General features: G+C 37.1%; 1 protein-coding gene across 2 annotated transcripts; it reads right to left on the minus strand.

The window, feature by feature from the left end:
- Nucleotides 1–461: 461 nt before the first annotated feature.
- On the minus strand, nucleotides 462–22,204 carry LOC129237741 (sodium leak channel NALCN). Of its 2 annotated transcripts, none has more exons than XM_054872662.1 (18): nucleotides 22,113–22,204; nucleotides 19,449–20,638; nucleotides 18,643–18,755; nucleotides 18,321–18,431; nucleotides 18,113–18,256; nucleotides 13,016–13,273; nucleotides 12,401–12,929; nucleotides 11,447–12,192; nucleotides 11,042–11,167; nucleotides 10,605–10,970; nucleotides 9,780–10,530; nucleotides 9,410–9,709; nucleotides 4,844–5,038; nucleotides 4,412–4,775; nucleotides 2,527–2,604; nucleotides 2,160–2,433; nucleotides 1,609–1,771; nucleotides 462–1,544 (listed from the first exon to the last, which is right to left on the minus strand). In XM_054872662.1, exons 2-18 carry the CDS (start codon nucleotides 20,520–20,522, stop codon nucleotides 822–824), a joined length of 6,315 nt encoding a protein of 2,104 aa, XP_054728637.1. In that variant the 5' UTR covers nucleotides 20,523–20,638; nucleotides 22,113–22,204; the 3' UTR covers nucleotides 462–821. The 2 variants fall into 2 exon arrangements, with proteins under 2 accessions (XP_054728637.1, XP_054728636.1); XM_054872661.1 differs by having other exon boundaries at nucleotides 11,042–11,179.
- Between the last annotated feature and the right edge of the window lie 566 nt (nucleotides 22,205–22,770).

The raw sequence follows: 22,770 nt of genomic DNA on the forward strand, positions 1-22,770 counted from the left end.
GGGTAAATGCGTACATATATCAAAATAATGACATCATAAAACTCGCCCAAAGTTGATATACTTCGTCCCCTTAGTATAACAATAGCCTATGTGCTCATAGGCTATTATTTTTTTATTGAATTTTTGGATTCTCCATCGTCGATTTTATATGTGGTCAAAATTTTGTCAAATTCTAGTTCCACAAAGTGGGTCAAAACGTCAGCCAAAAAATAATAAATATTTACAGACATAACGAGATTTGAGTGAGAGCTACTTTCGACAAAAAGTTTGAAATTCATTTTCTCAAAATATCAAAAAATGTATAGGCTATTTTAATACTAAGGGGACGACTTATTACTCTCCACCTTATTCAAACCTCTCAGAGAAATGATCAACACGTTGTGCTACGTTATATGCAAAAAAAAAAGTGGTAGCTTGCTCGATTTTTCTTTGTATTCTTTTTTTGTATAAAATTAATCGAATGCAAGTTTTCATCATATTTTTATTACAAAATTAAGACATTACAATATTGTTTGAATTTTAAACATTTTCTAACAATATTTTCCTAAAATGAATCAACTCACGTAACAATAACTAATCAGTATTATAGACAAATTAATTGTCTGCACTATTTCTTGGCTATTAAGTGTTTGTAAATCTGATAGAGACAAATACTAACGGTAAAAATTTAACATTTGGGGTAATCACTTCAAATTCTAATCACGTTATACTTATTATATTTTCTAATTTCATACTTATAGACATACATATCTAACACATACATACGTTACTTTTCCCTATAATTTCATTCATTACTATAAATCCTACATTTCTTTTGTAATTTAACCTTCATCGTCGCTGTAAAGCGTACAAATCACCTGTTCCTGCCACCAATCGTGCACCTCATAAACCGCATTTGCTTGATTGTTGAATGGTAATAACTTGCTACCTGCAATAATGTGGCCCATAACTGCCGACGGACTACCCAACGGCCCATGCTGTTCTCCAAAATGATTCACCACATGTGGTGGATAATGAAATTGGCTGCCATCACTGTTGCCTGATGTAAAAAATCCCGATGTACGATTTAAATCCCGTTTAATTGAAGCACCGCTTGCAGCAACGACAGGTGGTAGGGTGGGCACTGTAGTCATTGAATTTTTCTTCTTCTGTTGGCTACTAATATGCAAGCGCTCTTTGTCCGTTAGCGTGCTGCGTTGTTGTGGATCGGATGTAGTTGGTGCTAAATATTTCCGGCCCGTTGAGCTGCCTGTAGAATCGGAGCGATTAAGCGCATAGGCGCGCTTGGTAGCGCCTATAACGCGTTGAACGCCATGCGCGTCAGCGGTGGTTGAGATGGCGGCACTGCCACTGGCGTCTTTCTCTTCATTTTCGGTTGAGCTGAAGGTGGGTGAGAATGCATCACTAGTGGGTGGGCATGGGGCGGTGGCGCTGCCAGGTGGCTTTTCTGCACCGCTGGTGGGGGTTTTATCTTCTGGTGTTTTGAGTAGCATTAGCTGTTCGTTTGTGGCGCGCAAACCGGCAATCAGAGAATTTTGTTGCTTCTAAGAACAGGAAAAAAATTGTTGTTTTAGCTAACTTGCTAATTTAATATTTGCATGAGCTTACGCTTGCATTTTGTGCACGTATCTTCTTAAGACAACCCTCTAACCATGTGCGTATAGTCATCTTCGCCACCTCTTCCTCAACCAAATATTCAAATTCTTCTCGTGCCAGTAACTCTTCCAATTGCAGAGCTTTACGTATGTCCACTGAGCGATAGGATAGCATACTAGGACAAAGTAAAAAATTGGAATAAGATATACATACATATAAATGATGAGCCCAAAAAATAAATACGACGAAAGTAAACTTTCAAAAATGGTCGCCCACTTTTGGGTAAATGTTTTTATCTCCACAATATCCATTTATCGCCCAAACTTAGTACACGTATTGCTCCCCTCACATTTATAACCGGCATTATTATAATTGAGAACAGATAAAACCCATTCCCAATTTTTATATAGTAAGACTAAATTTCCATCCGTTCGTCGGATGTTACAAGCTAAACTCTCGCTGTCTATGAGTTTGTTTCCAAAAATTAATAGCCAGTCCAAATTAAATTTTATAAAAATGTGCGGGGAATATAAAGTTCGGTGCTTCTCAACTTCTTTTCATACTTGATTACATCGTGGAATGTCACGTCTTCGCCATTGTGCAACTTTTCCAACTCATAGCACATGTACTTGAAAAGTAGACGATCCTTTTGGGGATCACACTCTAGGCGCCCTTTCAGCAGACGAAGTATAAATTTTACACGGCGCACTGGTATAACGCCACGCTGATGTATATCCACTATATTCCATGTATTCTGGAAATTCCGTATGTCGGCATAAGAAAGCAAAGCATCCTCTTCATTAGAATAGAACAGTGAAAAGTTCTCCATGATAATAGCTGCAGGATGAAATACATACACATTTGTAGTCATGTTTTGGAAAATTCGGTAAAAAAACCATTTCAGTAACACCAGTATACATATGTACATACCCACAAGCAAATTCAGCACAATATATGTTATTATGACGTAGAAAGTACAAAAGTATACTAAACTGGCGGTAAAGTTGCCTAGAAAAAAAAAAAAAGAGATTGTCTGTAAAGTCGGTTTACTGACGATAGTTTAACGTGATAACGTCATAAGAAAATACTGATTGAATGGTTGCATTTTTCAAAAGAAAATTTTAATTTTATTTGTTTGATAGATATTTTGTATGGATATAGAGAATAAGTTAACATTAACATAACATAATATACTTTAACAAAACATAACATAACATAACATAACATAACATAACATAACATAACATAACATAACATAACATAACATAACATAACATAACATAACATAACATAACATAACATAACATAACATAACATAACATAACATAACATAACATAACATAACATAACATAACATAACATAACATAACATAACATATAACATAACATAACATGCTGTTCAAGCAAGGCAACGACGCATGAGCAAGATAACGACGCATTTTTTGGTGTGTGCAGTCGGCTGCATAGAATTATAAGACGTTATCACGTCAAAAAATAATAATAACATTAAAACAACAGGTATTATTAACAAACTTGGTTTTATTTTAAATTCTTCAAGTAAATCAAATTAATAATAATCAATAAGAAGGCATATGCAAATACAAATACGTGAATTTATATATGTACATATGCGCATATACATACACATATACGCTCACTTAAGTAGGAGAGAGCAAGATGTCGAACGTTGCCGTTAGTTTGCTTTGTTTGCTTTGTCGTTCGTTCCGCGCTTTCGCTTGCAGTTCATTCAAGATAACGGCAATGAGCAAGGTAACGACACATGAGCAAGGTAACGGCAATGAGCAAGGTAACATTAATGAGCAAGGTAACGACACATTTTTTCGTGCGTGCAGCCTGTTAAATCGAATTATAAGACGTTATCACGTCAAAATCTTTTGTAAATATATCTGCATTTTTCATAGTTTCCATAAATTGCAGTTAATAATTTGTTGTATGAGATGAAAGTGGGTGTAATAACTATTTCTATAATGCTCGTTGAAGAAAATACTGACATAAGCGTAATAGGAGGGCTGCTATTTATATTTCGGCCCTTGAACAATTCTAGCGTTGTCAGGAGCCATCTAGAATTTACCTTGGAAAATTTGACATACTTTACATACCCGAACTCCGAATGTTTCGATGGCTTACACAGTGTTGTGTTGTTTAAAGTGGCTTTACAATTCGTCAAAAAAATCCGATGAACCTAAACCTTTATACGGCGAGCAAGCGCCCTCATTTAGCATCGTTAAAAACTGTTACAATGAATTTTTACGCGGTCGCTGTTCGCTCACCGAAGAATTCCAGGACGGTCGTCCAAAATCAGTACCCGAAAATATTGATGATGTGCGCGAAATGATTGAGCAAGATCGCCATGTCAGATATCGTGAGATTGAGGTATATTTGGTCATTAGTATGATGAGCATCAATAAGATTTTGCATGATCGCCGTGGGTATTGTTCATTATTATTTTGAAAAAAATTACCAGTATTAATTTTTCCGTTGTAGGCCAGAAATATAAATATCACCCCTAGTAAGATGAACACCTCATATTAAAACTTATGACGTTGAGACAGATCAGTGAATACAGATTCAGTAATTATCGCTTTAAGATTATATTGTCCTGAACGAAACCTACTGCAAAGATCAAATAGAAATATTTGAGCCAGGCTTCCTTTTTTTGGGTCACCCTTGAACCAAAACCACTACTGGCTGAAATCAAATAGCCGATTAAAGCCATAATTAAATATGAAGAAACTTCATTAAATTGCATCGAGCCCCAAAAACAACCTTTCGAGTGAATTCATGTTTTACTTACCACAATCGGTTTCCCAATAATTGTTTCCTGGTGTACAATATGGTGGTTGCACCATACAATCATGCATAATTTTATTCCAATCTTCCCCGGTAACAATGCGAAACAACATAGCCACTCCTGTTACAGGTGAGCCAAAATTTGCCCGTCGCCCAATACCCTCGCCGTACTTAACAGTCCCAAAGAGTATAGTTCCAGCCAGGGCATAAAAGAACACCAACAAGAACATACCAAATATGATGAAGAAAGACTTACAAACGGACACGCCCACTGTTAGCATAAGCATTTTGAGTGTGGTATGCTTGCCCGTAATGGTGAAGAAACGTAAAATCACCACCATAAAACCGAAGAAATAGGAGAGATCATTCTGTTAAAAAAGGGTTACAAAGATATATATGATATATATGTGTACATATTAGACAATAAAATTCTTACCCTAAGAATAGTTTGCAGGAATATCCAAACAACACCAGCTACGGTGACTAGTAAATCATAACGATTCCGTCGCGATTGCCAGTAGCCGCGTGGAGTGAACGCTATATTTTTCATAACCACTTCAATGACAAATACAAAATTCAATACAGCGCTCACGATCACTAAACGTTCAGTGTGCACTTCACCCTTGATCCACTGCAAAAAAAAAAATATAGTATTATATATTCCAGGATATAATATTTTATATATATTCGAAATAGAGGAATAAATAATATATAACATATCATTATACTACTCCGAGCTTCTTGAGCAGATAAACTTTGATATTCTTAACATAATGCAAAATTGCACTTCTACTATCCCTTTCAAGTAAAATTTGGCACTTAATGAGCTAAATATTGTCTCTTTAAGCTTTGATTTGTATTTTGCACTTCCCAGTACGTATAATAATGAAATCTATGATTTTAGCCGGTAACAATTACTTTTAGCACAAGGATTTTACCGCTGATTTGTAAGGTTTTGTATCAGAAACGAACGCAGACAATGGTTTCAGGGGGTTATAAAAATTTATTTTCTTTCTATTTAATCAGTTCCACCACATATGCGTTTCGTGTTTGCTAAATGTCTATATTGAAATTCTTTTTTTAAGTATAAATTTAAGTACATATTTCTTTAATATTCGTTCTTAACACGCTGGCTGCCACGCCGCACATTTGCGTGCGACACGTAAATGTTACCCTGAGGCCACGTCGCACAATTTCATGCGATACCTAAATGTTACCCTGAGGCCACGTCACACATTTTTGTACATTTTAATATGAAATTTTACATAGAATTTGGATTCTCTGGCCTGTGGTGAACATTTTGGTGTATTTCCCATGGCCGTTGTGTATTTTTAATGATATTTTTTTGGATAATAAAAAAGTTGTAAATTAAAATGTGTCTTTTTATTAATTCTTTTAAAAATTAATTCATTTATGAACAAAACAAATATAAAAATATATATGTATGTAAATTCAAATGGAAATCAGTAGAAAAACAATAAACTTAAAATTAAGGGGTAACACCACTGTACACGCGTAAAATAAACACGATTTTTAAAGAATTTTTTTGTATAGAAGGAAAGGGGAAACAATCACTCTGATTTGGGAAGTTAGTACTTATTTACTAAAATACAAAACTACAAAGTTTGATCGAAAAATTTTACAAAATGGCAAAATTAATCTAGATAAGAATAGCTAGAGAAACACGTAGGGGATTTAAAAAATATTTATTTTTGTGGAATTAGCAAGCATTTGAAGGAAAAAACTCTATTTTGGACTAAAAAAACGGCACTTAAATAATTATAACAATCTTTTAAATTAATCTATCGAAAATCGCCTACGCTCTTCTCTTAAGAAGGTTATTATACAGACGTAGTGAAAAACCTGATTAAAAATATTTAAAATTGTTTGAGTTATGCTGCGTGCCAATTTCAGAAAACGTGTTTTGAGAAAAACGCGTTTAAAGTTTGGAAATTTGGAGAAGTCGTTAGGTAGCAGTCACTAACGCTTGGTTAAAAGCTTAAAATATTTATGAAATAAACTTCGGTAACGTATAAAACTTTTTGTTCTGTATTTTAAAAGGTTCAAAGAATTTTTTAAGCTTATAAAAAAAAAATCAATTTTTTGAAATTTCTACAGTGGTGTTACCCCTTAAAAATTCAATTTTTTAATGGAGATCAGTGCAAAAATTAATTTTTCTGGTGGGAATATTTAGGAAAACATTCTACACATAGTTGCGGTTTATTTGGCAATAGGTGGTGGTCCTTTTCAAGCTCTTTCTGGTTGTTACTCTATCAGCAGATTTTTTTGACATGGCATAACACAATACACAAGCACTCCTTATTGTTTTTCCGTTGTCGTCCTTTCTTTTTTCTATAAAATGTTTTCCTTTTGTTATGGGTTCTGGAGACATGAAGTCCAACAAAGCCTTTGAAGTCTCCTGCCGGAACTTGGTTATTGAAATTTGTTTGTTTGTAGCTTTTTTATATATTATAAAGGCATTTACGACAGACATTCCTAGTAACAGTTCAAAAGCCACTTTGCGGTACCACTTAACACCTCTTCTGAGAGTGGTGGCGTAGGCGGTCATTTGATCGGATAAATCAACACCTAATTTGGCTTTGTTGTAATCAATAACAGCAAGAGGTTTTTCAAAAGCTCGTTGCCTTCGCTTCCTGGTGGAAAACTAAGTAAAATAAACCAAAAATATCAAATACAACTCAAAAACTACAAAAAATTACTGTCGCACATTTTCGTGCGACGTGGCCCCAAAACATGTTTTATGATCTCCCAGGCCATGTCGCACGAAAATGTGCGACACAAAAAAACCATTATAACTGCAAAATTAGCGACCAAAATAAAGTCGCGAGTAGTCAAAACTTATTTTTAGGCACTAAGAAACAAAAAAGAACATAAATAAGTTGTTGGCCTCAGGTGACCAAAATTGTTAAATGACACTGCTACTGAACGATCAAAATTCTAAAAAGTCTTTGGCAGCCAACGTGTTAAAAAGAAAAAATGCAGTAGTAACGGGAATTTCTTTTTTTTCAGTGAAAACTTCTTTAGAATCGTTGGGAGTGATTTGAGAAAAAGTGAAACGAAAAAAGCGACACTCTTGGCTACGAAGCGTTATATTATATGTTGATATAAACGTAGCGACGAACTAAATAACTTTTAGGCCAGCGCCGACAGCATGGCGCGGTAGCCGAGCGACTAGCAATGTGAGCTTCCGATCCAAAATCCTTGGTTCGAATCACAAGAAAAAATTTTTTTTATACAGTTATTTTATTTTATTTTATGATATGTTTATGAGGAGCTTTTTTTCATGGCAGAAATACACTCGGTGTTTTGCCATTGCCTGCTGAGGGGTGAGCGCTATTAGAAAAATAGTTTTCCTTAATTTTGGTGTTTTCACCGTGATTCGAACTGACGTTCTCTCTGTGAATTCTGAATAGTAGTCACGCACCAACCCATTCGGCTACGGCGTTTGTTTAATTTTACTGATGCAAAAATGAGGGAAAATATTTGAATAAAGTTTGCTTACTGTTTACACATTTTCCAAAGGTGACGGAGAACCAAAAAAAAAAGTCGATTTTCAAACAAATACGAGTGCATATGTGTAATTGTGTTAGAGTTTCGGTCACGCCCCAGCAAAACCTGCGTGCATATGTGTTTGTAACATTCAAAAAAATGTAATTGTGTTAGAGTTTCGGTCACGCAGGTTTTGCTGGGGATGCTCATAATAGCAACCGCGTGTGTATTTTTATATTCGTAAATATTTTCATTTTTAAATATTTACCGCAATTATGCCGAAAAATAATGCAGAAAAGTGTCGTGAATATCGACAGAAAAAAAATCAATAAATAGCATCACGGAATTCATTCACGAAAATTTAATAAAGTATACACCAGAAGTATCGCGGATACTTAGAAAAGATTACGATAAAGTTCCAATGATTTTAAGTGGCGATTTTAACGTAAATTTTGCATTGGACACAGCGGTTCCTTTAATTGACTTTTCAATACAACATTCAATTTAAAAATGTGTAACAATCGCACTGAATCGACAACACGATCAAAAACAACATTTGACGCGGTATTTCAAAGATATGTTGACAACATCGAAACCAAACCATTTGTATCATATTTTAGCTATCATAAGCCACTCGTATCATTTGTTGAAATCGAAAACATTGAGGATGAATAATAATAAAATGAAGAAAATAAAATATGAACTTTATAGCAATATTATAATGAACCTATAATTATCCCGCCCCTAATGCTGCTTTCGTCTCATTCTCTCTCAGTTTGTTTTACGGAAGGTTTCACTTCTATCGCGTCTAACCGTTAGACTGGTATTTTTTTTTTTTGCAATTATGTCCAATATTTTTTCTCTCGTAAAACCACGCAATCTTTGTTTCGCAGTTTTATTGCGCAAATAAGTTTTGATTCTCCTGAGCGCTGGGCAACTGTCACAGGAAGTGTTTCGCCTATCTGCATGCATTGGTATACTTTTGGGTATACTAATTGATTGCAAATATTAAGAGCATCTATGAATGTTGTTGGTCTATGCTCCGTAAGTACATTAAAAAAAAGTCGGTAAAGAAACATAATATTGAGTTAGCCCCCACCTGCGTTCACCCCTGCTTTGTGGTCATTAGAGTCTGGCATATTTGTAGAATTTTTGTTTAGTTTGGCAATAATAAAATAAATATAAATTCAACAAACAACATTTAGCATGACTGAAACGTTTTTTTTTAATACCAAATGTGATTTAAGGTACAAAAGAGAAAACTTTGTGGGATGAAGACCTGTGTCAAAGGCAAAAAGACGAAATATCATCTTAAACCCGAAAAACCAGAGTACTATGACCCCCAGTGAAACCTTCTCGAAGACATGTTTAATACTTTGAATAATATACACATTACACGATTTTGATCACAACCAAGCCTCAATTTTGTACTTTACATACATTTGTTAACCATTACACGTTCTATAGTCTATTGAAATTTGTATATTCTTACCGTGATGGACAGTAACATGCTATTAATTAGCACCACCACCGCTATAATGCGCTTGAAAATAATATTCTGAGTTATGTCATAGGTAAAGGCACGGAACTTTCTGCCATCAGGTCGTGGGGGTAAATGTAGAGGTTGAGCAATCTTCAAACGCTTCTTCAGATCGCACCAACGCCGCTGATCGACCGTCAAGAGAGCAGTACCTTTGTTCTCAGAGTAATTAGCAATCACCACACCCACAAACAAGGTCAATCCAATCATGCAACCCAAAAAAATGTAGATGTGTATATAAATAGCGTGTATCTGAAAAATATAAAAAATAAAAAAAACAAACAATAGAGCTACTTTGAGATAAACTTTAATTATTCCCCACCGGTCCAACAGCCTTGATCAATACATCACGCACATCCAACCAACCCTTGAAGGAGAGCACTTCGAATAATGTCAGCATCGCATCACCGATGTTGTCAAAATTGAATCTGCGTGGATTTGCCCAGACGCGAGGCACTAGCATTGACGGATAGGACTCATTACTCCCGGGCGTCAACTTCATTTTTGTCACAAAAACGCGTCGCATAAACACACCTACACAATCCTCTCGGCGTATTATTGTAGGATCATTACAACGCGCCAACCGCCCACCATACAATTGTACACCATAGCTGGCAAAAATAAACATGAGCAGTATGAGCAACGTGGATACGAGCAGGATCTCCTTGAAGCCGCGACACAACTCATAAACGACTTTGCGCATATGTGGCACCAACGTGAAAATACGCAACGGGCGCACACAGCGCAGAATCATCAGTAGTTGTGCGCCAGAACTGGTCGGTATATGTTGAGGCATCCAACAAAGAAAGGATGTGGATACAACATAAATGAAGACATCCAGAACGGCAGCGACGTCCTTTATGTAGGCTTTCGGTGTGAAGAAGAGGCCATCGGCAAGTATTTTTAATGCTAATTCGAGGCTCATGAATACAACAAAACCATATTCAGCGATTTGTAGAGTTGGATGATCCATAACACGATAGCTCGGTGTTTCAAACATCATAGATATGCAAGACAGAGTCGTAACGAAGATCATTAACCAATCCAAGTAAGTGACCAGACCAAGAAAGTTACTGCAGATTTCAAGGAAGAACATCAGAATACTACCAAAGAAATATTCTATTAAACATTTATTTAAGCTACTTACTGCATGCTTTTGTACTGTACTTTACGTTCCTTGCCCGTAAGTGGATCCTTTAGCCGCGCGTCATAGCGTCCGTGCACGATTTTCTGACAGATCTTACGAAAACGACTCTCACGCGGCACTAAGAAGAGCGGTGTATCGAAAAACGGATGATTCTCACGCAAGTCTTCTTCACGCTGATTTCGTCTCATCTCGGCTTGTTGTCGCTTCGCTTGTAGAAGTTTTATATCGAGATCATGTGGACGCGCACGCCCTGAGTTGGCGCGTGGAGCTGCTGCGATATCACCATTTTCCATTAAATGTTCATAAGTCTGTTTCAGTTTAATCGAACCGGAACGTACACTCCGGCGTATAGAACGCGAACCAAATCTAGGACAATGAACAGAAATTAACAAGAATAAAAGATTAACGAGTTCGCATAAAATGTGTTATGCACCTACTTCTTTTGATCTACACGCCATGGTTTCGAATGTGTTATGGTGCCTTGAGACTTTAAACCCCCTTTGCCGCCTACCACAGGCAGCATAGCGGAGTCTCCAAGCATTAAACGCTGATTATTCGAATCACTGGAAAGTCGACTTGAGTAAGTCAATTTTGAATAAAAGTACACATATATGAAAATTTTGAAGACACATTTCATATAGGATAGCTGCCGTGGAAACATTTCGATAAGGAAATCATAATTTCTGTTTATTAATATGAATCTTATACAAACATTTATTTCTTTTGCCTACTTAATAAATATTGGTTTTAAATCTAATTGTATCTACAGCAGCTTCCTAATTAAAATTTTGGTAGCCAATTCCATTTATAACTAGAAAAACATTTCGTCATCTCTCGCTTACTTGATTATATGTGTGATTGCCAACTTCCTCAAACTGCTGCCGGCTGAACGCACCTTTGGCGTCTTGTTCATTATTCTGACAGGTTTCTGTTTACGAAATACCACGTTAGATTCCCAACACTCAGACATGGGTCGTTTACAATTCTCTACGATTGAGGGGTCATCAGTTTCCAGCTCGATCACAAAATGCTTCATGAAGGATTCGCGCACTTTGGGCAAGGTAAAATCGTTTGGTATTCTATGGAGAATGGTCATTTGTGGTGAGTCAGGAAACTTTTCAAAAATACGTAAACGAAATGGAAGTGTTTCCTTTATCTCGGCACTCTGCTCACGAAATTTCAGTTGCTTCAGTTTTTTAATATCTTCATCCAATTCCAAATTATCCAAAATAACCGCCACGAACAAACTGAGCACGATCAGAGTGACGAACAAGTGGTAGAGAATGAAATACACAGCGACTAGTGGTGTTAGAGTTTTACTTGTGCGTATCATAGTTTCGTCCATAACTTCAACCCAAGCTTCTTGAGTGAGAATTTGAAACATAGACATAAAAGCTTCCGGGAATGATTCAAATTTTGTGAAGTCACAGAGGAAGCAAAAAAGTTGCATAGAGATACTGGAGCTAATGATCAGTAAGCACATGGTGAATATGATAAGTGAACCGAGTTTCTTGCCGGGTCCGAAAATCTTGTAAACGAAACCTTCGAGCATAGGCGACGCTTTAATCAGACGTACAACGCGAAGAACCTAGAAAGAGGAATAAAAAACAGTAAGAATACATTGACTCATGAAAAATATTGAATGAGATTATTAGTACGGAGAAATAATCTTCACTAAAGCGCACATCAACTACTAAAAACTAAAAAAACTATTTTCGAGAAGAAAATTTTTCCAATTTAGCTAAAAAGAGATTTATTATGCACATCATATTTTTTATTTGTTGTAATATAATTACCTGAAAGTAGGTGAAGCCCGAGAGGTAAAACATTGGCACAATATGTATTGTGGTGCCCACAGCCAAAAGTAATTCGAATTTATGTATAGAATGTTTATAGTAACCCCGCCAACCCAAGCAATAAATCTTGAACAGTGTCTCTAAATCCAAGAAGAAGGTAAAAGCCATTTCGATATAATAATATTTCTCATAAAAAACATTTCTTGGTCGACCGTCATGTTTGAAAGTCATTGTGGCCATTACAATACCGTTAGCCAAGATTACTGACATCACCAACATACGAAAATAGGGAGAACGTAAGATGGCATGACATGTTTCAGGCGCCAAACCGCCATGTTTATTATCATCTATTGTAACCAACCGCCAACCGGAGTCATTTCCGCTGAGAATTTGCGATGCGGCGGTCTTTTGTATGTGACCTCTGGCACCCCACATCTGCTGGAACTGCACACGTATCTCATTGAATGTCTCCGTAATAACAGCAATAAAAACGTTCTTAACCAGCCAAGCAAGGAAGAATATCATTGTGCTGGTGGGGAAAAGAGTGATTCAGTAATATATTTTTTTCTTCATAAAAATTTGAAATATACCTATCATATTTATTTATATACAAACCTAAAATAAAAAGCAGCCCTCCAGGCGGGCAGAGAATCAATCGCGCGATACATAATAAAGACCCAGCCTTCCTGCGATGCGGCTTGGTATACAGTAAAAATACTAGTAGCAAAGTCCTCAAAGCCATTAAAACCAATCACATAGCTACTCAGAAAGTCCATTTTCATGCAAATCATCCCTGGTGAGCATTGATATCCTGAGTCGGGATCCATGGAGCAAAATGTATCGGGAATGGCCAGTGAATTGATCGTCAAAATGCTTAAAGAGAAATTTAAGAAAATTTTTGTTCCCAAAGTTAAATTTTATTTTCCAGAGACTTAATTTTGTCAGTGTCGAAACAACCCGGTTTCCATTACACTGCAAATAACAAGAATTTAATACTTCATTAACTATCCAATAAATAGTTCCAAAATGCCACATGTAGAAATAATCAACAGCAACTCTTCCGGTTACCACAAGATTCACAACACTCGAAGAGGGTTCTGACGCGGGCATATAAAAAGGGTCACTCGGAATCATATTCTATTGAGGGCTATGTCTTTTAGTTCGATGGCAGTAAAGGAACAAAATGTTCATATCGAAATCGAAAAATAATTAAACAAAACTAAATACTTTAGATCGCAAATTGTCTTTATTTGTTCACACTAAGTTTCCTTAAAAAGCGTTCCTACTATCAGCGAAATTAAACAAATTAATAGCTCCTATATCTGGGGGTAATTTTTTCTGGGAACCTATATAATGTGGTGAATAGCGACTTAAAAAGACTGACGAAATGCATCAGGACCCCTGGACGGTTCAGTAAGGGAAACAAATAAATATAAGCTGCTGCATCGCGATGGGCCTGCATGTGTATTGTCAGTTGTTCCTTGTATATTTATGTTGGTGTTTCTAATAATGAGAGATCGAACTGGAATAAAACAAGGTGCGTGACCCAGGTAAGCCATTATATATGGAATATAATAATATTGTTTAAATGCCCGCCACTACTTTGTACGGATGGCACGGTTCCAAGAGGCCTAAGTTTCTATTGAATTCATGCAATGGCCGCCTGCATTTAGGCAAAAGCATGAATTATGTTGACTTTATAGACATAGGTCGTTTAGCCGTAATGTCATTGACTTCCGATTTAAGAAAAGCTCACAATAAAAATACTATAGAGGTAAAATCTCACGATTCTGGTAGCCAATTCGTGTTACCGAAGAAATAACCATATCCTCAAACCGTTTATAATAAAATTTGATTATTTAAACATATTGCTATTCGTGCTTGGTGATTTGGCATCAGTGGCTTAATAATAAACTACTTGGCCTCCACAGCCTGTCAACATCGCCTGACCATAATAAAGCCTCGGTAAATGATCGATAAATAACGGCCGCCGTTACCAAATGGGCTGGCGCGCGACTTAAATTCGGTAGACCGCTCATTCAAGACTCACTAAAAGCTTGAAACACCAAACGATAAACTAGTTTTTTTCTCCACACATTGGCAAAAGAGCACGGCCAAACACCCAACAATCGATATACACATACATATACAAAGTTGATGACCATAGACAACGCCGTTTGTTCGCTGACTGTGCTTCGAATCGTTTGGAAAAGAACCCCAGTTTTGGGCGAAAAATCATCTTTAGTGACGAGGCGCATTTTTGGATGATTGGCTGTGTTAACAAACAAAATTGCCATATATGGGACGACACCAATCCACACGAGGTTCACCAGGTGATAATGCATCCTCAAAAAGTTACCGTTTGGTGTGGATTTTGGGCCGGCGGCGTCATTGGTCCGTACTTTTTTGAAAACGAGGTTGGTGAGGCGGTCACCGTCAACAGCGAGCGCTACACAACGATGATAACCAATTTCTTATGGCCCATATTGAACCATATGGACCTAGACGACATGTGGTTCCAGCAGGACGGCGCTACGTGCCACACAGCAAACGCCACGATTGACATTCTGCATGAACGATTTGAGGGTAAGGTTATCTCTCGCAGGTGTGATGTTAATTGGCCACCAAGGTCATGCGATTTGACCCCGCTAGACTTTTTCCTGTGGGGTTTCTTGAAATTTCAGGTCTATTCAAATAAGCCACAATCGATCGATGCTCTAAAGTTGAACATAACACAGGCCATCGCTCAAATTCAGCTGGATCTATGCGGAAGAGTCATTGAAAATTGGACCACTCGGATCCGTTCCACCGTAAGAAGCCGAGGCGGGCATTTGAATAATGTCATATTCCACACTTAATGGCATATATGCGCCTTTCAAATAAAAAAAAAAATACCAGTCTAACGGTTAGACGAGATAGAAGTGAAACCTTCCGTAAAACAAACTGAGAGAGAATGAGACGAAAGCAGCATTAGGAGCAAGATAATTATAGGTTCATTATAATATTGCTATAAAGTTCATATTTTATTTTCTTCATTTTATTATTATTCATCCTCAATGTTTTCAATTTCAACAAATGGTACGAGTGGCTTATGATAGCTAAAATATGATACAAATGCTTTGGTTTCGATGTTGTCAACATATCTTTGAAATACCGCGTCAATTGTTGTTTTTGATCGTGTTGCCGATTCAGTGCGATTGTTACACATTTTTAAATTGAATGTTGTATTGAGAAAGTCAATTAAAGGAACCGCTGTGTCCAATGCAAAATTTACGTTAAAATCGCCACTTAAAATCATTGGAACTTTATCGTAATCTTTTCTAAGTATCCGCGATACTTCTGGTGTATACTTTATTAAATTTTCGTGAATGAATTCCGTGATGCTATTTATTGATTGATTCGGTGAAATATAAATTGCCACAATTAAAACTGTTTTTCCATTGCTCAATCTGGTTTCGCATGCACATATTTCTCCCACTTTAGAGAGCTGAACAGACAGTGATTCTAGTTGCTGTGCATTCAGATCTATCTGTGGAGTTACAATACGAGCACCGTCATTTTGATTGTGGTATATTGCAACACCGCCTGCAATTGCGGTAAATATTTAAAAATGAAAATATTTACGAATATAAAAATACGGACGCAATACAGCACACGCGGGTGCTATTATGAGCGTCGTAACGCGTATATTACACAGACGTACTAACATACACACAAACATTCGTAGGACGCTTGGTCTAAGCAAGTATTAGATAGTGTAGTATAGGTATACATAATGCCATCTCGCTCACCGTGGCTCCGTAATATGCAGGCGCGCACACATACGTACTAGCATACATACAAACATACATACGTATGACGCTTGAACTAAACACCAAAGCAAGTAATAGGCAGTGTAGTATTCATACACAATACTCACTATACTAGCGTGGCTCAGCAGTACGCAGCCACACACATATACGTATATTAACATATAATATAACGCTTCGTAGTGTCGCTTTTTCGTTTCATCGAGTCTCAAATCACTCCCAACGATTCTAAAGAAGTTTTCACTTCAAAAAAATTTTGTCAATAACTCACACATAGCTTGTTTTATTCCATTTCAACATCTACCCGCCCTTATTGGAAACCCTTTATATACTTCCAGCATACAAGCATACATATATATGCATTAGGGCAATATGCTTTAGGCTTAGAAACGCTACCTTTATGGAAAAATGGTTAAAAAACTTTACTTCTCCTGTCAAAAAAAAATGGTCTTCGTGACCTACTAACTCCAATCTGACCTAACACCGATAGCAAGATGGACTTTTATGCTAAATAATTCAGTTCCATTTATATCGGGTGATCAATTAAGAGGAGTTTTTTTCATTTGCGTTTTTTTTACAGATCGCGCGCGAGTTGTGGCAAACTGTCATCGTGGATTTGTTGAACAGCGTTTGGCATTTCATCATGGAAAGACTCACACCGCAACAACGTCTACAAATTGTTCAACTGTATTATGAAAATCAGCGTTCTGTGACAAATGTTTTTCGTGCGCTTAGACCGCATTATGGTCAACATAATCGGCCTGCCTTAAACACTATTCGACATACCATCAACAAATTTGAATCCGAATATTCATTGGTGGATAATTCTCGACCGAATAGACCACGTCCAGCAAGAAGCATTGAGAATATAGCGGCAGTAGCAGAGAGTGTACGTGAAAACCGCGATGAATCGATTCGGCACCATTCTCAGCAACTTGGACTGTCGTATGGAACAACTTGGTCAATTTTACGGAAGGATCTTCATTTAAAAGCATACAAAATACAGCTCGTACAAGAACTAAAGCCAAATGACCTTCCTGCACGTCACCGTTTTGCTGATTGGGCTCTTGAAAAGATTGAAGAAGATCCGCTGTTTTCGAGCAAAATTTTGTTCAGCGATGAGGCGCATTTCTGGCTCAATGGTTACGTCAATAAGCAAAATTGCCGTATTTGGGATGATGAGCAACCAGAACAGGTTCAAGAGCTACCTTTACACCCAGAGAAAACAACGGTCTGGTGTGGTTTATGGGCTGGTGGAATCATCGGTCCATATTTTTTCAAAAATGATGATGGCCGCATTTGCTGATTTCACGTTTAGGACCTGTGAGTTGGCCACCAAGATCTTGTGATATCACACCTTTGGACTTTTTTCTTTGGGGATTCGTGAAGTCCAAGGTCTATGCTGATAAACCAGCTACGATTGAAGCTATGGAAGCCAACATTACGCGTGTTATTCACGACATACCAGTCGAATGATTGAAAATTGGACCTTCAGAATGGACCACCTTAAGCGTAGTTGCGGCCAACATTTGAATGAAGTCATATTCAAAAAGTAAATGTCAAAGAATGTCCTTTCAAATGATAAATAAAGGTTTTGAAAATAATTTACATTTTTGTTTTTTTTTAACTATTGAAAAAAGCACCTCATGATTGATCACCCGTTACATACATATGTATGTTGCATTGCTCTGTTATGCTTTGTTGCTTGCATACAAGTTGAATAAAATATTTTTGAAATTCTGTCAAAGTTACTGAGACGAACTGACATTAACAGAATTGAATGAAAGTAATTTGTGTAAATTTTAAAATATCCAGGACAACCTAACCGCACATTTAGTATTGTATATAAATAGTGAAATTTAAAGTGCATTCCCTCGGATTGGTACATTTTTTTAGCACTTACGGTCTTCCCAAGTAATCGTATTCCGAGTTATTCATGACGCAATGATTTTTCAACTCTCCAAAGAATTGTACGCCCAACAAGCCATATAAGGACATAAAAAACAGGAAGAACAATGTGACGTTGTAGATCTGTTGACTCGACCGTCTGTAATATATACAAAATGCATATTAATTAATATCCACATGTCATTAAAATCTACTTTTCTCACTTGAATATTTGGTTAATACGGCTTTTTGGCATCGAAAATTTCAAGAAGACTCGCAGGAAGCGTATCATAATCAAGGGGCGTGGTGCGCGTAAAATGGAAAGGTAAGAAAATCTAAGTAATAAATTTTAATAAAAATAGTATAAAAACAATTTTAATAAAATCTGTCTCGGACATAAATATATGTACATATAATATCACAGCTTTTCATGTATTCTTAGGTTTGGCAAAATATTGTCTACAGTAATATCAATTGCTTCCGAAACATTTCACACAAAAAGTGTACGAGTATATGTTGTAAGAATTAGGCAAAAGGAAAACTTACTTGGGCACAATTTCTAAAACTTCGAAAACTTGCAATATAATCGATATCCAGAGGAAAAATACCATTGACGCATCGAATTGACACCAATGATCCGTTAGATATGGTACTTCGCCCTATGGTAATTTGTTTGTATGTAAAGTGTGGAAAAATATTGGATTAGTAGAAATCACTTGCGAACAATTGGGTAATACCTTCTTCGAAATGACACTCATGCATACATGCATCAATACATATGTACATACATACATATATACAATTAATTGGTTGCAAACTCGATTCACTTGTCGATTATGGACTATGATTATTTTAAAATGACGACATCAATAACACCAACAAACTTGAGCAAATCGATCGAATTGTTAAATTTTTTGGCTCTATGTATATGTATGTATTTGTGGAGTTTTAAAGCTAGATATGCAGTATTTGTATTAATCTCTCGCTTAAAGTTTTTTCAATTTTCGGATTATCTAGCGAACGAGTGAAAAATTTAATTTCTTCAATCTAAACTTACTTAATATTGTTGTACTTGTAAAAATAAAATTCTGAATGTCTAGAGATCGTTATTGACTTTAGTTTTTTAACTCGTGAGTAAATGCTAAAATACAGTTTTCAATTCAATTTTCGATTCGAAAACTAAAAAACATTTCAAACAACATATCCGTGCTTCATATGAATATTTTGATTTGGACGTGAGTGCATGATGGATGAGCCTTTTTGCAATTTTTTCCGATGGATTTGTTCAAGTCTGCATAACATTTAGTTATTGTTGTTGCAGTTAAATAAATTTTTACATTAACTGTACTTACATGCAGTACACCTCGGATATGCATTTTGGCAATCATTTCGGCGGTGAAAAGCAGCGTGACCGCGGTGTCCGATACGAATGTTATATACTGTAATGGGGGATGCCGCTCGAAAGTTTTCGGCGTATTCAATGAGACTGAGGCCAAGGATACTAAGGCGCATAAACGCATTAGTCGCCTTACCCACAGCTTATTCACCCATTCAATATCGGCACTTTCGTTAAGCGACTCCTCGGGACCGTAATCGGCCAAAAACGGTTCGCCCCCCTTGAGGCTTTGCTTGCGGCCGAGCATCTTATTACCAATGCCCGTTGCTAGGCCCAGCCCAATAGGGGGGACGCCAGTTATGGCAGCGCTGCTCGGGCCCATCGTACTACTAATGCCGCCACAGATGCCCATGCCAACACCACCGCCTATCGCACCGCCGCCAACGCCACCAATACCGCCCATGACACCGCCACCAATGCCTGCACCACTGCCGCTACCGCCGCCAACACCACCGCTGCCCGCAGCGGCCAACGACACATTTTGACTATTCACACCCAGTTGACCGCCGGCAATACCGGCACCTCCACTTGTTGAAGTGCCCAACATTGGGCCCATTGTGGGCATTAGAGCAGGACCACTACTGGCGCTGCCGCTTCCCGAATTCACAACTGACGGGCTATTGACGGTGCTGGTCCCATCAAAGCCATGTCCACTTTGTGCAGATGCAGAGAGGGAGGTACCACCCGCCTTGCGTGAGATGCGCGATAAACTGCCGGAACTATGTCCCTGACTATAGCTGCCGCCCGTATTAAAGGTGAAATGACTGTGACCAGACGAATGTTGATGATGGTGTAGTGATGAGCGAAATTGTTGTTGTTGCTGCTGCTGTAGCTGTGGCTGTGAATGTTGTTGTTGTAGGCTGTGCCCGCTGGAGGAGCTGGTGCTGGCTGGCGGTGTGGTAATTGTGCCGCCGCCACTCGTCCCAGCACCGACACCACCGCTAACGCCGGTGGTAGTCGCCGACAGGGAGCTGGTATCGCTACGATTGCTTGCAGCTCCTAAGCGACGCGTATGCAATCGGTCAATCATTCAAGCATAGAAGTTAGGCGCATTCTACGCGGGCAAAGAGGATAGTTAGGTTGCAAGTAAACAGATTTACGGGGAGCGTGGAATCGAAAATATTAAGATATCCAAAGGGATGAGTGCTGGAAAGAAAAATACGTTCAGACTACAATGTTGATTTTTGGAAACATAAACTTTAAAATCAGATATTTTAATTTTCCAAACTTTTAATATTTATACTTATTTATATACTTCAGCGATATTCGTTTAGAATAATTTTAATTCTGTTTATGTCGATCCCCGCTGCGCACATAATAAAAATGTCAAAATGGTGCCGGCTGTCAATTGTAAGCCTTTGGATATATTCTTACCATCAAATAGTATTTCATAAAAACCATCTCTCGCTCGGAGAGCGGCCTGTTAAGGGCCACTGTTTTATTCATATATCATATATATATACTCACATATATATAGGGTTATTCAATAGGTGCGCTTCAACTTTTTTCCGATAGGGAGGGCGAACGACGCAATATTTTTTATTTTTCGCTTGTCATTTGTAAACTTCATTAGTATACATTTCATCATGGAACGCTACACACTTGAGCAACGATTGCAAATCGTGCAAATTTTAGCATTTAGAGCATTACGGCCATTTTACGGTCCATTTAACAAGCCGTCCCGTTTTGGAGTTATGTGAAGTCAGTCTACAGTAACAAGCCGGCGACGATTTGTGAGCTCAGAGCCAATATTGAACGCGAAATTGCTGGAATTTCGGCCGATTTATGCAAAAGAGTGGTCGAAAATTGGGTTCAACGATTGGACTTCGTAAAACGTGCACGCGGTGGTCATGCAAAATAAATCGAATTTCATACTTAAATGTATATGTTCAAACTCGATAATAAAAAAAAAATTAGTTAAAAAAGTCAAACCGTTTGTGTTTTATTCAAAAAAGTTCAAAAGTTGAAGCGCTCTTACTGAAAAACCCTATACATGTATATACATATGCATAACATACATATACCGATCTGCTTCTCCAATTTATGTATGTATTTATATTATATTTAGACCTATAGTTTTACGCTACCTCCAAACGACAGATGGTTTTTTATGAGGAGCTTTTTCATGGCAGAAATACACTCGGAGAACTACCAAGGGGCGACCGCTATTAGAAAAATCGGAGTTTTAAAGTCGTGTACTACCGAATCGTAGCCTTGCACCAATTCATTTGTCTACGCGGCCGCTCATCATATCTGTACAAATTCCGAATGACAAAATTTGCTCCACACACACGTGTACTTACATTTGTATGTACATACTTATCTGTGCAAAAAATCAATATTCATTGAATATCTTTTTCTACATAACACACTTTTCACTCAAATATTTATGTATATGTGGAAATATCTGCCTTAAATTATAAGAAACATTTTGATTGAAATTAGTCTGATTTTAAATTTTATAGTAATCATTATAATGTACATATGTAAGAAAGCACTTTTCACGTCATCTCCGCCCTGAAATAGGCTACCAGGTTTGCAATAACTCTTATTCAAATACATCTAAAATGGGTAGTGAACCCAACTAAATATTTTCAATCAAATTCCATTAATTTTGTACCTCAATTTTGCACCAGCATTTGCAAAAATATTTCTTTAAAATTTTTTTTTTTAAATTTTCACTCGTTTTTGGCCAAAATGTCAAGTTAGTACGTAGACAAAATCAATACTGATAGCAGTGATACGAACGAATGGAAACTAGACCGCACAGCCGAATCGAGGCTCATATGCATAAATGCATATATTTTAGTTATATTGTGCTTTACGGCGTTTTGGGGTAACAACACGCACATGCGCTTTCGGTTTCCTACTGTTTATTTACATTTCGAAAAATGTAAACAAAAATCATCTGATCTTTGAATACATGAATAGCCGGTTGGTAGGGTGTTATACACAAATAAGCAAATATTATAGTACCTACATATATCTCTATACAGTACTACGTTATACTCATGCACCTATTGGTATGCATGTATAATAAGTATATAGACACGGGAGTATGGGCATGGTTGTTTACATTTGTGAAAAGTACACAAAACAGTCGAAGTTTTAGTTAGTACATTATGTAAATTATGTAATTTTTATATAGAAAAATAGAAAGGTAAGTGGAGTTGGTACTTGTTTCAGTAAAGTATAAAAAAAAACAATTAAATAAGTAGGTAGTAAAATTAAATAAGGATAAGTTTACGTTTGTACATATATGAGTATGTATGTATGTA

The sequence above is a fragment of the Anastrepha obliqua genome, chromosome 2 (genome assembly GCF_027943255.1).
Source record: "Anastrepha obliqua isolate idAnaObli1 chromosome 2, idAnaObli1_1.0, whole genome shotgun sequence".
Taxonomy (NCBI): domain Eukaryota; kingdom Metazoa; phylum Arthropoda; class Insecta; order Diptera; family Tephritidae; genus Anastrepha; species Anastrepha obliqua.

Excerpts from the sequence above, each read along its gene's own strand:
- LOC129237741 (XM_054872661.1), bottom strand. The coding sequence starts at position 20,522 with ATGATTGACCGATTGCATACGCGTCGCTTAGGAGCTGCAAGCAATCGT. Across the intron at positions 12,930-13,015 it reads AGGGCTGCTTTTTATTTTAG|CACAATGATATTCTTCCTTG; the intron begins GTTTGTATATAA and ends TTTCCCCACCAG. Across the intron at positions 4,776-4,843 it reads TCCTGCAAACTATTCTTAGG|AATGATCTCTCCTATTTCTT; the intron begins GTAAGAATTTTA and ends CTTTTTTAACAG.